We start from the raw sequence: 18,088 nt of genomic DNA, 5'->3' as shown, positions 1-18,088 counted from the left end.
ACGAGCGACCGAGCATCTTCAAGGACAGCATCGTGCCAACTCGTCATCTAGCAGTAGAAAGAGAGAGCGCACGAGCAGCACCAAGCCCCGGAACCATCAAGCGCCAAGCAAGCAAGTTTCTTCAAGGAACATCGTGCCAACGCCGCTCAATCCAGCAGTGGAGAGAGAGAGAGAGAGCAAAAGCCGAGCGACACGCCGAGCGAGGGAGCAGCAGGAGCTGTTCGTATCCTACCACACCACACAAGCTAACGACACAATTAATATTACGAGGGGACAACGCACACACAGCACGCACACGAATAAGACTTTAAAAGAAAAACTGTCTTTTCGTTTCAAAAAGGGTGGCCATTTCGAGGTGGTGCGTTCAATATCAACTGATCGTGCAAAGCAGTTGCTGCCGTCGAGTTACATAAATGCATAAGAGTTTTCGTTATTCATATTGCATAATTGCATAATGTCACAACTGCATAAGTTTTTGTCGTTCATATTAGTTAATTGCATAATCTTGCCCATGAATTATTGACGCATGTTTGACCTGCATGATAGAATGTCACGTGCTTGTTAGAATAAAATTGTAATCCAGAAGCATATCGAGTGTTCCTTCCAAGTCCATGCAAAACTGTCTTATTCTTGACAACTGTATCCTGTGATGAGATATGAAAATGGAGACCTAAAATATTATAACACACACTAGGATAATCGGTAAATGAATCTATGATAATCGTGTTATCCTGATTGATAACTCTGGATAAACGAAACTAAGCAAATTATCATAACTGCACACATTAACATAATCGCAAGCCTCCGCATAAATTACTACGATTATCATAATTTATGCATATAATTACACGCATTATCATAATTTATGCGTATTAATACACACACTATCATAATTAATGCGATTTGCGCATTTTTCGGAAAATTATTAATTTTTATTATTTTCATCAAAATTTCATAATCACAACACATACAACATAATGGGGGCTCGTCCGGGATCTCTCACAGACAGTGTTTTGCATGGATGATGGAATGAATCACTTCGTGTTAACCAGAATATCAGGATCGAACATTGCATGGTAATTGTGAAGTATGGACAATTGTGAACGGGCGGAAAACAAAAAACGCCCTCTAAGGTTAAAACCCAGAATAGCAGGTTAAAACAGAGACAGTGGAATTAAGATAATATCGTATCAAACCAATTGCATCCTGTGATAAATGGTGTTAGAGGTACGCACTCTGAATCGGAAAATAACAGATAGCTCGAGTCGAATTGACTACACTCTGTGAGATAATTGTTTTATATGCACTCTGAAAGGGAATGTCAAAGTAACTCCCGCCACACCTTGAGATGCTGGGATTAAGAATAATTTTTGAATGGGTTACGGGATACGGGGAGCTCGTATTTAAACGTACCGACCAATCTGTTACAAAGCAGTACAGTCAGAGAGACATATGGGAAGGGAGCTGTATCGATAACACGAACACACCTCGGGGGAAACTAATTGACTGGATAAAATGTAACGAAGGCGAACACGATGCAAAAACTGCAGAGAAGGCAGGACAGGACTCATTCCTTCTCACACAGGCATACAGACAGGGATTGTGGAATGAGGGAAAGTTTGGAAAGGAAACGGGAGAGAAATCAGTGCTCGCGACACCAGCGAAACTCACAGACGTGGATCCACAGAATAAATATGGAAGTGACATTAAATCACACTCTTGGGTACGTGGACAGAGTCCAGGGATTGATCGCACAAAAATTATGGATATCGAACAAAAAATCCTTGACAAAGGGAAACCCTCACAATTCGAGAGAGGGAGGAAAAATGTTAAAATAAAGTCGACAGGACATGCTCCACTAAGGGCAGAGGCAAAAACTGAAGGGAAATGGCAACACGCCCGACACGGCACAGACCAAAGTGACAGATTGCCTGATGATAACTTGTTTTATGATGACGCTGTCGGCGATCAACTTTCGGAATACCTATTCACCAGTAAAACCCTTAAATTGATGGACAAGGCTCTAGTCAGAATTCCCGATTTTGACCCCCACAATAAGACTATGGATATCCACACACATATCGCAACCGTAGAAGAGGAGGCAATGATTAGAGGGCTGAGGAGACGGGATGAAAAAGCGAGTTTGTTGAAACGGACCTTACATAAAGAATCCATTCCATGGGTAAAGTCACTGCCACGCAAGGTTAGAAATGATTTTAAACAACTGAGCCTGGCAGTGATTCGGAAGTTTGGAGAATATTCGACACTCACTGAGGGGTTTTATGCTGTAAAATCGATGACCCAGGGCATGGACCAAGATCCACGTGACTACCTCGTCCAATTTAAAAGAGCGTATTACGCAGGCGATGTGAATCAATACCACGAAGGAGATAAAATGTTCAAAATTATGTTTTTTGAATCCTTGAGCCCAGAGATTACAGAAAGGGTGAGAATGGTTTTGAATCCAGAAACCGCATCCTTACGCCGCATAGAGAGCAAGGCGTACATGGCATGGTTATACAGAGCTAAGAATCATAATTCGGATCCAGAACACAGGGAGAGGGATGAGGAACCCAGCCTCTCAGAGAGGAATAAAAATCACCGAGCAGTCCCACCATGCAGGACGGAGCAGAAACGCACGCACACATGGCAAAATAACCCAGAGAGAGGTTGGCACGAGAATGAGAGCGGCACAAAGCCGAACATTCAGGAGAATCGCAGGAGGGGGAGGTTCAGAATAGAACCATACCAACACCCCATGCCACGACACACACAAGATCAAAATTACCCACAAAGATGGCGAGGTAACAATCCAGGAAAAATTTGGCACCCAAATGGGAGAAATACTGGGCTAAAAATGTACGAGAATCGCAGGAGGGAGAGGTTCAGAGCAGAACCATATCAACACCCCATCCCACGACACACGCAAGGTTCAAATTACGCACAGAGATGGCAAGATAACCACCTAGCGGGAAGGTGTTACACAGACCGCGGAGGTATGGATGCGAACATTCAGGAGAATCGCAGGATGGGAGGTCAAACACAATCGATCCAATTCCGACCAATTCCTCCACCGGCTATACCAGGAGGGAATAGAGGAATAACACAGAATGCGGTCCAAATACGTGATGAACCATCCACAGTGAGTGCGAGCGAGCGGCCAACACGCGCCCCACCCGCTGAGGTGTTAAACCCTGAGCAGGCTGCAAGTGACAGGGCTGAATGGAAGAGTGATCGGACGGTGGATAGCAGACAGCAGAGACAAAGAGAGAACACAGAGACACGCCCTGAGGAGCGCAGGCGTGAGCCTTTGAATGGAAAATATCCAAGGGAAACCAAAAATTATGTGGATCGGAGTGCTAAAATGGAGACGAATGTCCATGACGTATCGGGAATGGTGTTGAAATCCAACACACTCGTAAAAACAAAGAGGGCAACATTACGAAGGACAGAATTAAATCGACACACTGACTCGGCAAATGTGCATGTAATCGCAGAGAGAGCGAATGCCACGAACCAAGTGTCAAAGTGGGTCGTGTGCGCGAATTCTGGTTACGTGCAGCACAATTTTTCACCACACACTCCCACGACGCGAGAGAGTGAGAGAGGAAACTACAAAAACGAACCCGAAAACCGTGATCAAATTATCAAAGTGATAAGTGGTAAACCAGGCAACATGAGGAAGGTAACGCATAAATGCGTTCGAAACCGCTACCTAGCGTTTCCCAGGATTTAACAAAAACAAAAATGAATGTTCGTCAGAGTTATGATGTATGAGAACCGATGTAACGCAATATCGATGTTAACGTGTGTTATTTTCTTTGCTTAATTCAAATGTAACCAGGATTTAACAAAAACAAAAATGAATGTTCGTCAGAGTTATGATGTATGAGAACCGATGTAACGCAATATCGATGTTAACGTGTTGTTATTTTCTTTGCTTATTTCAGATGTAACCAGGTTAAGATCGTAATACGTGCACGCGCGTCGTAAGAAATAACCGCCGAGAGTAAGGGCGGCTGATGGGATGCATGACATAAAAAGGGGGCATTACTTTGTTTGAAAATTCGCCAGTGGCCAAATCGACCCCTGATAATTTTCAAAAGGGCGGACTGTTGTGTATGTACCCCCTTTTTATTTTTTTTAATATTATTTTTTTTTTAAGAATTATTCTGCCAACATAGATAATATCGTTTTTTTTAATAGACGCGGCCACGTGGGAACGAACACGCCCCCACACTTCCACAGAGGCCCCCACACTTCCACAGATGCGCGCATACCTCATTTCAAAGGAGAGAGGACATGAAAGGGGGGGCAATAAGGTAATAAAAAAAAAACTCCCCTAAATTCACACAAGAGGAACAAGGGAGGGGGGGAATTGCAGGCGGGGGGTTGCATAACCAGGAGACACGGAGGAAGAGATAATTATATTCTTAACAAAGAAACAGCATCGACGACAAAAAGCACAGATGGGTCTTTGAACCATGTTAAATACACAAGTTACCAACTTAACCATAAAGATTAAGCAAACAGTATCCATCCTCACTCCAATTGAAAACCAGACGACAAAATTGCACCAGAATCGCGACCCATCATTGTTAATTAAGTACTGACATTATTTACCTTTAAAGAATATCTACACGGCCGGGCCGAAGCATCAAAGAATAATTATGGCATCTATTTCGCTCCAAAACAAAATTCCTAGCCGGGATATCAGATTAAATAATCACAAGAAGTCAAATAATAAGTACGGAATTAAAGTAGAAGAGGAATCAAGGGCGGAGAAGGCTCTCAAAATTAACCAAACACAACAACCCATGGGAAGCGAGCAACACGGCCGCCTTTGTCTTTCCGAGAGGATCTCCACACGCAGGCACAAAGCTAGGAAATGACACCCATAAAGGGGGCAATGGCTCAAAGGAAATTAACACGTCTTCGAATAAATAAGCGCATGCGCCGGGTGCTCCCACCGTGGAAACAACCGCCTTTGTCTCCCCACAACACGGACAAACACGCACGCGAAACACACGGACGGACACACACACGGACGCAGATGGTCCACCCCCACAGGAAGGTTTTATGACACAGCTTTTGAACAACTCGGGAAGCCGAGTGGAATTTTCCGATATAAACCGAAGGAAAATCCATACAACTCAGATCGACAGGGGCTCTGGCCCCCATCACAGATCTCCAGGGCTGTGGCTCCATCTCTCCTCGTCGCCGCCAACGAAGAAGCTCCTGTCATTCAGAATGACGAGGTTTGCGGAGTAGCGACGCGTAGCTACAAGCCGAGGTCTGCACCACCTGAGAAGAATCGCTACCCTGAGTCGCAGAGCTGCGAGTGAAGCCAACAAAGACGCCAACGTCCACCCTGCCACGAACGAAGCATCGCTCCTCGTCAGAGTGACGACCAGCGAACAACCCGCAGGAAAGGCGGAGATCGCTGAACGAGCGACAACGAGCGACACCTTGCGCCACCGAGCGACACCGAGCGACACGAGCGACCGAGCATCTTCAAGGACAGCATCGTGCCAACTCGTCATCTAGCAGTAGAAAGAGAGAGCGCACGAGCAGCACCAAGCCCCGGAACCATCAAGCGCCAAGCAAGCAAGTTTCTTCAAGGAACATCGTGCCAACGCCGCTCAATCCAGCAGTGGAGAGAGAGAGAGAGAGCAAAAGCCGAGCGACACGCCGAGCGAGGGAGCAGCAGGAGCTGTTCGTATCCTACCACACCACACAAGCTAACGACACAATTAATATTACGAGGGGACAACGCACACACAGCACGCACACGAATAAGACTTTAAAAGAAAAACTGTCTTTTCGTTTCAAAAAGGGTGGCCATTTCGAGGTGGTGCGTTCAATATCAACTGATCGTGCAAAGCAGTTGCTGCCGTCGAGTTACATAAATGCATAAGAGTTTTCGTTATTCATATTGCATAATTGCATAATGTCACAACTGCATAAGTTTTTGTCGTTCATATTAGTTAATTGCATAATCTTGCCCATGAATTATTGACGCATGTTTGACCTGCATGATAGAATGTCACGTGCTTGTTAGAATAAAATTGTAATCCAGAAGCATATCGAGTGTTCCTTCCAAGTCCATGCAAAACTGTCTTATTCTTGACAACTGTATCCTGTGATGAGATATGAAAATGGAGACCTAAAATATTATAACACACACTAGGATAATCGGTAAATGAATCTATGATAATCGTGTTATCCTGATTGATAACTCTGGATAAACGAAACTAAGCAAATTATCATAACTGCACACATTAACATAATCGCAAGCCTCCGCATAAATTACTACGATTATCATAATTTATGCATATAATTACACGCATTATCATAATTTATGCGTATTAATACACACACTATCATAATTAATGCGAATTGCGCATTTTTCGGAAAATTATTAATTTTTATTATTTTCATCAAAATTTCATAATACCAACACAGACAACAGCTTACGGTACCACCACGGAACTCTCTCGTGTAATAACCGGGTATCTACAGTACCTGGCTAACCGGGACCATCGTCCGTGTAACAAATACAATTTTTACAAAAACTATAAATCGATCATTACTCACTGGCTTATATCCTCGCAAGAGTACTGCTGAATAGACTGGTACCCGCAATAGCTGAAGATCACCTCCCAGAGACCCAGTGTGGCTTTAGAGCCAACCGGGGAACCACAGACATGGTGTTTGTCCTGAGGCAGATTCAGGAAAAGTGCCGGGAGCAAAACAAAGCACTGTACGTTACCTTTGTGGACCTGACAAAAGCGTTTGACACCGTGAGCAGGCAGGGACTTTGGAAAATCCTGGACAAGCTAGGCTGCCCACCGAAGTTCCTCACCATGATCGTCCAGCTTCATGAAGATCAGCTTGGACAAGTCAGAAATAGCAACAATCTCTCGCAGCCCTTCCCTATTGCAAACGGCGTGAAACAGGGCTGTGTTCTTGCTCCCACGCTGTTCACCATTTTGTTCAGCATGATGCTCCAGCAGGTCACAGAGGACCTCGACGACGCTGATGGCGTATACATCCGTTTTCGTCTCGACGGGAGCGTGTTCAACCTGAGGCGTTTGCAGGCCCACACAAAGACCATGGAGCAACTGATCAGGGAGCTGCTTTTTGCTGACGATGCCGCCCTCCTTGCTCATACAGAGGCAGCTATGCAGCGAATTACGTCCTGTTTCGCGAAAACAGCTCAGATCTTCGGCCTTGAAGTCAGCCTGAGGAAGACTGAAGTTCTTCATCAGTCCGCACCCCATGAGGAGCACCATCCACCAAGCATCTTCATTGAACAAACAGAACTGAAAGCTGTCCACCAGTTCAGCTACTTGGGGTGCGTCATCTCGTCTGACGCCAAGATCGACAACGAAGTCGACAACAGGCTGGCCAAGGCAAACAGTGCATTTGGCAGACTATATAAACGTGTCTGGAACAACAGAATTCTTAAAAGAGCCACAAAGGTCAACGTCTACAAAGCTGTTGTGCTGACCACTCTCCTGTATGGCGCTGAGTCCTGGGTCACGTACCGTCGTCACCTGAGTCTCCTCGAGCGTTTCCATCAGCGCTGCCTCCGCACAATCTTCAATATTCACTGGAGTGACTTCGTCGCCAACACTGAAGTCCTCAAGTCAGCGAAGGTCATCAGCATCGAGGCCATGGTCCTCAAGACACAGCTTCGTTGGGCAGGGCACATCGCCAGGATGGAGAACAACCGCTTGCCTAAGATCGTGCTGTATGGGGAACTGTCCTCTGGCCATCGCGACATAGGGGCACCACGAAAGCGATACAAAGACTCCCTGAAGAAGTCCCTCACTGCTTGCTGCATCGATCACCGTCAGTGGGCAACACAAGCAGCTGATCGCAACTCCTGGCGGCACACAGTCCACCAGGCCACCTCCTTCTTCGAAGATACCCGCAGGGCCCGTATGGAGGACAAAAGGAGAAGGAGGAAGAACCATGATCCCTCAGCACCCATCCCAGATGAGACCTATACTTGCAGCTGTTGTGGTAGGACCTGCTTGTCCCGCATAGGCCTCTTCAGCCACCAGCGTGCCTGCAGAAGACGTGGATGTCCTTCCTAGATCTTCGTTCGCAAAGCCAAGCCATGATGGACTCACTGGCTTATAGCTGTTCCGGGACCATCCACATTGGTAAGGCAAGCGGACCGGCCACTCACTAATGGCTGAGTTCTGGTCGACCCGCGACCCTTGTGACCTAGCTCGGCCGTGAGTGACACTGCATGGCCAGGTCACTCGCGGCAAGCGGGACACGCGCAGCGCAGAGCATCACGCACCCCCCACCCTGGGCACTCCTGACCGGTAGAGCAGTAGCAACCCCATAAACATTGAACGGCCGGTTCCAACCATATGAGCCAACGTTGGCCCAACGTTGCATGTTTACCGAGGGAGAGCGACCACGGCGTTGACGTATGGATATGTATGGGAGTCATGTCACAGGGACTTCACTGGAGCACTCTATTGAACTGCCCGGGTCACGGCCTAGGTATGTAGATTCTAAATAAGTGTCTTCCTATTACTACAACCAGAGATACCTTTTTCTTTGGCCTTCATCCAGACATGAATCTCACTAACATAGCCACCCAGCCATAATATAGCACTCCATGGTTGAACCTAATCGGCCACACAACTCACTCTTGAGATAGCATCTTCCGTGGTGACTCCTTATGACTGACTGCCATACCACAGCAAGGCACTGCTGTCCACCAATGCCAAATTGAGCTGGGCATGGTAGCACAAACCTGTGATCAAAAACTATGGAAGCAAGGACCAGTGGATCACATGGATTTGTGAAACTCCCACACCAACTGGGCTGTTAAGATGGCCAGGGTATTGCAGCGCAGCAAGTGGGTTCCTGAACTCATCAGTGTGTTACGCGTTCACACGCACGGGTTTTCTCCGGACACGGCTTTCCCCCCATAAACAAAACGCCGTATTAATTACGAAAATAATTGATCAGACATCCCAAAGCATTCCTGAAAAACACGGATGCAAGGTCTGGTCCGTGGCACCGCGGTTGGAGATCTCGTGGATGGGGATCGTGTGGATGTGGCCAAGTTGCATCACCTCTCTTTGGGCTCCGTTCGGGATGAGCTGCTCCTCAGGAAGCCGCGGGCGTGCTGCCCAGACACGGGGATCGCAAGCTGTGCCACACAGAATCAGAAGGACCAGAATCTTGATTTGTACTGCAGGAGGAATCCGATGAGCTATTAAGCTATTTTTTCACAGATGTCCATAAACAAGCGGCACACAGCCTCTTCAACAACATCAACGTACTGAACACCACAGTATGAAATAATTTTCGAAGAAAAGGATAAGATAATGAGGGCAATGACAATTGGATGCATTGTATATATATGTATTTTGTGCATACGAGGAATTGTCACAAATTATGACAAGATGTGAAATAAGTAGTCAGGCCAGGCCAGCCCATTAAATTAGAACGTTCCATTCTTGTTTCCTTTGTGCCCCACTGCACCCCTCTCCCCCTACGTGCAGAATCTTCACATTAACACGTAGGCTTTCATGACCAATATTATTCATAATAAAGCTTATTGGGTTAGATCACGTAAACATGAATGGATTAACCCATCTGGTAATATGTACTGCATATTTTCAGATTAACATATCCATTATAATTGCCGTGATTACAATGAACCCCACTCTGACCTTTGTACCTGCCTACATCACCTGCCTACGTCACCTGCCTACGTCACCTGCCTACGTCACCTGCCTACGTCACCTGCCTACGTCACCTGCCTACGTCACCTGCCTACGTCACCTGCCTACGTCACCTGCTTACGTCACCTGCTTACGTCACCTGCCTACCTCACCTGCCTACATCACCTGCCTACATCACCTGCCTACATCACCTGCCTACATCACCTTGCCCATCACCTTGCCCATCACCTGCCTACGTCACCTGCCTCCGTCACCTGCCTCCGTCACCTGCCTACGTCACCTGCCTACGTCACCTGCCTACGTCACCTGCCTACATCACCTTGCCCATCACCTTGCCCATCACCTTGCCCATATCACCTGCCTACGTCACCTGCCTACGTCACCTGCCTACGTCACCTGCCTACGTCACCTGCCTACGTCACCTGCCTACGTCACCTGCCTCCGTCACCTGCCTACATCACCTGCCTACATCACCTGCCTACATCACCTGCCTACATCACCTGTCTACGTCACCTGCCTACATCACCTGCCTACATCACCTGCCTACATCACCTGCCTACGTCACCTGCCTACATCACCTGCCTACATCACCTTGCCCACCACCTTGCTCTATTTAAGACCAGAAGCAGGAAGACTTCTTCAGAATTCTGGAAAATCGCCTGATGAAGCTGGTTGTAATCACCAGCGAAAGGTCGTACTCAAATTGTAAATATCGTGGGTGTACTCGCCATCGAACAGAAGTGCTGAAGTAATAGCTAATTGCCACGTTTTGTTCACGTGACGAAGCTTACTAATTGGCTGTATCGGGTGGTGGTGGGTTAACGACACATTTATATTTACGTGATCTAACCCAAAAACGTTTACTTTGAAGAATATTCACTCTTTGATCCTGTGAACCACGCTCATTCGTTGCCTTACCTATCTTGAACCTGATCCTACTTGAATTGTTTTTCTCAATTTCATTCCAATTGTGCTATCGGCATCACGTCACGAGGCTGAGGATCTATTCTAAGAGCAGTGCACTTGTGTGTCAACGGACGCCTGTGAAAACCATTATTCGTGTGGCTTCTCTTGAAAAATTATTCACCGACCCGCACTGACCAGCGTGGTGAAGTATGGTCAAACAACCCCGCTCCCAACATGGCTTGTGGAGGCTTTCGCCTAGCAGTGGATTAAAGAGCTGTAAATACACTCTTATTTTTTGACATTATAGCTGTGCCGGGAAACGTCACGTACAAAATTCCCTTTCATACACATGCAATATTGTATTCAAACCTTTGTGGACTTCAGGAAAGATCCCAAATAAAACAAAAAAAATGGATTACACAACATGTTTTCATTAACCTCCGTGTGCTAAGAGAAACTTACGGTAAGCAATGCTGTGCTTTCAAAAATAAGAATATTGCCAACAGGGATATGTGCCTTTGGCAGAGGAAACGCATAAACCCAAATAATCCACAGGTATTTCGTTTTCACAAAAAGAGTGTAGAGGATTGCAAGCATATGTGCGATGCGCCTGCAACCACACCTGGCACTGGTGTGCACCATCACCCGGTTGCCTGGGTATGCAGCTGCACTTTAACCAATAACTCATTGCGAAGTGTGGGTCCACTTTGTCCCCACGCTACGCAGGGATGTGTGTAAAGCAACCAATATTGAGTTGAGCGATTAGGGATTTGTGCTGTCAAAGTCGTAGAACCAGATTCGTGTGCTCACAAAGGTTGTTTGTGCTGCTGCACACTCTTAAGCAGTTGATTATACGTGATTTTCGTTCATATACCCTTTCTAAAACTTACATAATGATATACATGCCAATTGTGCCATTGGCACCAAAACACGGAAATGTTGTTACAGACAGCACTGTCTCAATTCGTTATGCCAGACTCCTTGGAATGGCCCTTCAAAAGGCAAGTTTCAAATCTGTGCAGGTACTTCACTGTGCCTATGGTGCAATATTTGTCCAAGCATCCAGTTGGGTGGCAAAGTGCGCAACTCGCAATCGGAACGTTGCGAGTGCACACCGACGTTACGACTGACTCATTCCGTCCGTCTTTCTGGGGTCAACAAAAATGAACAACACTCTGTGGGGAGGCCAACAGTGATTCTTCTCTCTCGGTAGACTTGGCCCCCGCTATGGGAGTGTTATTTCCACCACGCTGGCTCACGGCCACCGACGTAAATCAGCAACCGCTCCACGCTCATTCGAGCGGGGAGACACGTATTAACCTGATGATTTATTTGAGCGTTTAACTCTCAAAACAGCACGAGACCAAATTAAGTGCAAAGCAAACTATCATTGTCCAGGCGTGAGTGAACTGGCTGCCACCATGAGCTCAAAGTGCGAGAGAACCTTCATTCTATAACCGGTGAAAGCACACAATTTCAATCACGTTAAATTCTGGTTCACAATAGATTATTGGGTTGGGCCGTGTAACGATCCGACAAAATTTGTGTGAAGACCCTCCATCACCTGACAAGTGCTGAACAAGTTGAAGAACAATTCTCACAACCAATCCACGCGCGCCACCCAGTCTTGATGTTTAACACCGCCCCGTCTATATATGACGGGCCTCCGATTGTTATCCATTCCGAAATTTAGAATTCATATTGTGTCAAGGGCCTTCTCAATTATGGCACCTAAATTCTAGCATTAATTGGTCACTAATCTCAGTATTGTGACCCTATCATCTGTATCTGCATTGAAGGCATTGCTTTGTGACTCCCACAAACAAATGGCAGATAAAAGGGTAAAAACCTATTACTATATCTAGCTATTGGCAAAGGAGGTCTCGTAATGTACATGCTCACCCCGAGCTTTCAATACTCTGATGGTGCGTTGTCTTTGAGTTGTGCGCCTTTTGGCGTCATCTGGTCCAATACCATGTGAGACTGAGCTCTAAGAAAATCTGTCTCGAGTGTGGACCAATCAATTTCAAGGACAGTGCATACATTATCAGAGTTGTCTTTTGTGTTTGCATTCCGACCTCATGTATTGTGGTCAATGCAAACATGACTCCTTGTAAAAAAGGTGTCAGTTTTGTTTCCAGATAAAAGGGTAAAAACCTATTACTACTACCAAATGCAATTCTAATTCGTGATGTTTTTAATGCCGCGTTAAACGTGAGTTCCTCTCACTTGTGTCACGAATAATTTTATATTGGATTACTCGCTGGCTTTCAATTGTACGGAGTTCCTGTTGTTTATTGGTCATTTATCACATTTCCCTGCTTTTGTTCAATGCAACCGCTGAAAACCCTGTCTTCCCATGTAACCTGATTGCTACAGTGTCAACCATTTTGGCTGGGTCGCCATTGTATGTATGTATGTTGAACTTCTTTCACACCGTACGTAGCCAACTGTGCTAATCGGAGGTGTGGGGGAAGGACAACAAACTAGAGGCAGTTGTAAAGAAATTAGTTTTCAATCTCGATTTAAAAGTGCATAGCTACAGTGGCTTGCTGATGTCGGAAGGAAAAGCGTTCCAGACGACCACAGAAACACATCTGAAAGCGCGTGATGCACTGACCATCTTCATTCTATGGTGAGCCAAAAGGCGCTGCGAGGATGACCGGAGTTCACGTTATGGTTTATGCTCCTTGACGAGATTAGCAAGGTATAACAAGGTATTGTGAATCACAAGGTGATCACAAGGTGATTCACAAGGTGAATCGCAATGTATTTACTCAAGGTATTAACAATACCTTGTGGTATTAACAATACCTTGTTAATCACAATACCTTGCCATTGAAAAAAAGCTTCTTATCTCAAGAAGCCTTACTACAATTAAACCGACCATCCGACTGTATTTTCCCACCGCGACCGACCACGCTGCGTGTTCCCCCGGTGTGCCTGGCTGGTACTTTGGCGGAGAAGGCGTCCACGTGGTTGTTGGTCGTGTCGCGGAGGTGCAGGAGATGTGTCCGCAAGGGCGGTGCGCCCAGCGCAGTCATGCTCTCCGTGTGCTCCTCCAGCGCCCGCACGGATTGCTGGTAAAACTCGGATCCCTGGAACCTCTCTGCCAAAACACGCGGCAAACACAGCAGCCCAGTGACTCTTTGTACGCAATCGGTGTCGCCAGAATGACCCGGATTACGCACCCCTTTACTCGCTTGACATCTAAGGCAGCATGCCATTGGTAATGTGGTCACCGTGTTATTATGCTAAGACCATTACGTTTTGACTTAAAACTTTCGTTTTCTCTCCGCCTGATGAAGACCGCTTGTGTTGCGATCGAAACGTCGTGGGTTTTTTTGCATTTATTATTTTCAACGTATTATTTGTATTTTTACTTTTTTATTTTTATTTTCTATCTACGTGACTTTACCGAAGGAACCAAGAATATGAAGACCATTACGATTCCCTATCTCTTCATGCAAAATTAACAGAGGTAACTGCAGTGACATAATTAAAAGTGAATTCCAGCCTTGTTGGCTGATGGGACAGTGTTCAAAGTGCTGAATGTGTGGAAAGAACGTTTGTTGCTTTATATGGGTTGTTATTCATTTAAATATATTCGGGCTACAGTATTCTGAACATTACATACTGGAGGTGATTAACTGAGGGAACGATTGCCAACATTGGACGTCACCAGTAATTTGATGGTTTATTGGACTCCACCAGTAATTTTCATCCGATCTTAAAAGCTCAGCAGTATTTTTAAGCCTGGTTTGTACTGCTACTCGGATGAGAGACTATGGACATTTCCTGGTGTTGCAGGCTAGGGCTACAGGTGGACACGATATGGCAGTACAGCAATGGATTCTTGAATCCTTGCCCAGTTTTTTAGTGTCACCCCCTCATGTGCATGGGTTTGTGCAGATACCCTGGTTTACTGCCATATGCCACTCGTTAAAAAGGATCTGGACAAACATTGCAATGCTTGTCTTTGCTGAAAACATTGCCTCGTGACTCAGTGACGATTCCATGGGCATATAAAGGGCATTGCTATTCATCTGGGACCATTAAGATCACAACACATGGGAAGTTATTTTGGAAACTATCAAGCCAGTGTCAGGATCACCAACTCAATCCTCTGATTAACAAGTGGGCTTTGTGACAAATATCATCCATAATACGGGTTTTTTGGGTTAGATCGTGTAAATATGTGTTGTTAAACCCACCACCACCCGGCACAGCCGATTAGTAGGTTTGTCACATGAACAGAATATGCCAATTCGTTACTGGTACAGCAACACACCAGTGTGTTGGAGAGTAAATCAATGCTCTAATAAAAGCGAATCGCTGTTCACTTAGCCACTACGCTTACGTAAATGCCTCAGCACAAACGAGGCCATTTCCACAACAATGATGACTGCCACTTCAAGTGCACACTCCTGAACAGTGCTGGGCAGATAATAACACTGCTATAGGAACATAGTGTACCATGGCCCAGGCAGAATCAAGGCCAGATGAGTGGAATCTGGGGAATAAACATAACGCACGCGGTCGCCAAATTCACAACAATGCGGCGCTTACTGCTAACTTGGGAAACCAGTAAACCAAAAAATCCACAGCTTTGGAATTTGAGAACCACAAAGTTGCGCAACAGCCTCGTCGCTTGAACAAATAGCAAGCCCACTAACATTTGGTGATATTGGACAAGCCCGACTTGAAAAACTCATGAATTTAAGGCTCTGAAAACGGTGGCTCTTTGGTTGTTTCAGAGCATTGAGCCTAAGTGGTCGAAATGTCTGGTTTAAATCGCAGCCTTCCATCCAATAAAAATATAACCTCGATGTGCACAAAGTTTTAAGGTCTCATCCCAATAACAAACTGCTCAAAAACATTGTTAAATATTGATTTAGCATTTATGTCGGTACATGGCTTTTGTTTGCTCATACATATATTGAGCCAACCTTTTCAGCTTTCATTAAATTCTTCAACTACACCCTGTAGTCCATTTCCATTTGTTGTAATGATCACCGTGTCATCAGTAAGTCAGACGTAGTTCATATCTTCTCTATTTATATTTACGCCGTCATTTCGACAATCTAAACTTTGGAAAGTATCTTTGAATGTCACTGTGAATAAATGTAGCAAAAGCATAGCTCCTTCTTTGACTCCGATTCAACGTTTGGTTAACTTCTTAAGGCCGTCTCAGTGTAGCTTTTGCATCCTTAAAATAGATTTTATTATTTAAAGTACAGTATATTATTTAGGAATTGGTGTGCGAGCGCTTGGATAATTACATCAATCTCCGTCGAGTTAAATGCCTTTTCCTAATCGACAAAGGCTAAGCATAATTGCGTGAATGTTCCCTAAACAAATAAAGATATTTCAGCATCAAAGCGATGTAATAAAAAGACAAGTAATGACGGGGTAGGGTACTTTTGAAAACCAGATCATGTTAAGCAACAAACGAATGTACCTTTTAAAAATAATTTTGGCATATCACCTCCTCTGACTTATAGAATGTAAACATGGACACTGATAATTAAAATGGAAATGGCTGAAAAGTGTGCAACGAAGCACGGGAGAGGCGTATGCTTGTAATTATATAAGGGGCAGACAGAGGTGGGGTAGCGGGCCCTATTTCCCTTCATTATTTGCCTTTCACGCGGTTCCACCCCACCGGAATGGATGTCCGCGGAATTTTTGTATCCTGTTGCTGGAACTTTTCGGTGTGGTATGTTGATCTCGCATTTTTGTGGTAATACATAAAAAAACAGGCAAACAGAGGAACACATGGATCAGAGAATTTGCAAAAGTTGTCGACATCATGTTGATTAAGAAAAGTCAGTGGGTTTGGGTGATGATATGAATATAGTTTATTTGTGTAAAGCCCATTTCTGAGGAATAATTTATCAAGCTTTCGGCTAAATAATTTACCAATATACAGTGCTTGTTTCCAGGCCCATATATAATAATAATTGAAACATTAGGCGCCTTTCACAATCTCTCAAGGTGCCACATGTCAGGCGTACGGTGATGTTAATTCTGGCTCATTCCACAACAAGTTCTAGTGTTAAGTTTTATTTGTTTAACCAGGTCAGAGCTCAAGAGTGGTCGTAGTCACCAAAATGGCAAAGCAAAACAAACTAAATCAGAGTACAGCATCGAAGCATAAAGAGCAACAACAACCGTGTCACGTGACAATTACAATATTTAGCAAAACATTAATCAATGTGAAAATCATAAATTTCCCTGTAGCTAAGAGTGACTTGGGCAGATACATAAATTAAAAGACTGATCATAGTACAATTACAATGAAGTTGCATAAACATTCAACAGAAATAAGGTAACGAGTATATTAATGTGTGCAGAGACACAGGTATATGTCAAATGCAAGTCAAGTTATAAAGAATTGACAGCTGAGAATCAAGTTGTGACTTAGATGGAAGAGTAACCAAGGACATTTTTGAAGTGATGGAATTCCTGGTATTTGGGGCATTAAGAGAGAACGAGTGAGAAGCAGGTGAGTGTCACGTGCTTGCTCCAATGCACTTCGGTGCTGTGCGGTGTCTAAGACTTCACGGTGAGGCTTCCCTCAGTCGGATGGTGGGCAAGAAATGACACCCTCCTCTCACCCCACTGAGTAAACCCACATGCTGGAACAATGGGCTACATTTGTTAACGACGAGATAAACCCGTTAAAAACCCAAAACATTTAAACACTCCAAAACATGCACGGTCGGTACAATAAGCTCTCCGACCTTAAGGGTCACGAAAAACCACCAGTTCCTGCAGAACTGAATTTTGAAATTATGTCTTAAGTCACAACCAAAAACGTAAGCAAATATGACTCGCCAACCTATAGCAGCGAGACAAAAAGAGACCAGTTTCATCATTATTACGACTTATCAGCATGGTATCATCACCAATGCTCAGTTCACAAAGGCGACTATTGACAGTTGTATTACATCGTGCATGCTTTGAAACGTAACCGAATAGCGCATTTCATTGTTTCTGCAGAATGAAATGTACAAATATACACAGTTTGTGATTTTGAAAAGTAAATGTGTAATAATGGCACACGTATAAGGCTCCCTTGTTCAGCGAGGGCCTTCCCTGATCAGGCTCGCCCAGCACATGTGTAGTAAGTTGATGAGGAGACGATGAGGAAGTTGAGACACACTGTTTATTAACTCCGGGACAGATACAATAGTTGAAGGGGTATCGGCCCCTTCACCCGTACTATGGGAAACCCACCCTAGTACTAAGCCCTCTGTCCTGTCCCCCAGTCCTCCTCTACTGGGCTACGGGAGGCTGACTGATCTGGCCCTGGCAAGCACAGATCTCGGCACCAGCTAACCAGCCTTGCCCTGATAAGGGCAGCGGTCTGGAAGCTCTTGGGCCGCGCCACTGGCTTACCCGGCTCGGCCCTTATAAGGACGGCGAGACCGGGGAGTCCCAGGGCCTAATCTCCG

General features: G+C 45.2%; 1 protein-coding gene across 3 annotated transcripts in view; it reads right to left on the bottom strand.

Moving 5' to 3' along the window:
- LOC133345831 (cytochrome c oxidase assembly factor 1 homolog) overlaps positions 1–18,088 on the bottom strand; it is a 37,961-nt gene that overhangs the window by 4,351 nt on the left and 15,522 nt on the right. For all 3 annotated transcript variants that reach the window (XM_061556848.1, XM_061556849.1, XM_061556850.1), the window contains exons 3-4: positions 13,583–13,737; positions 9,108–9,184 (exon numbers count right to left, since the gene is read on the bottom strand). In XM_061556848.1, the coding sequence (XP_061412832.1) occupies positions 9,108–9,184; positions 13,583–13,737 (232 nt within the window). The remainder of the gene's footprint in view (positions 1–9,107; positions 9,185–13,582; positions 13,738–18,088) is intronic.

The sequence above is a fragment of the Lethenteron reissneri genome, chromosome 23, assembly GCF_015708825.2.
Source record: "Lethenteron reissneri isolate LAM-NWPU_2019-01 chromosome 23, ASM1570882v1, whole genome shotgun sequence".
Taxonomy (NCBI): Eukaryota; Metazoa; Chordata; class Hyperoartia; order Petromyzontiformes; family Petromyzontidae; genus Lethenteron; species Lethenteron reissneri.
Note: the sequence above shows the minus strand (reverse complement) of the source record. Positions and strands in the feature narration are given on the sequence as shown.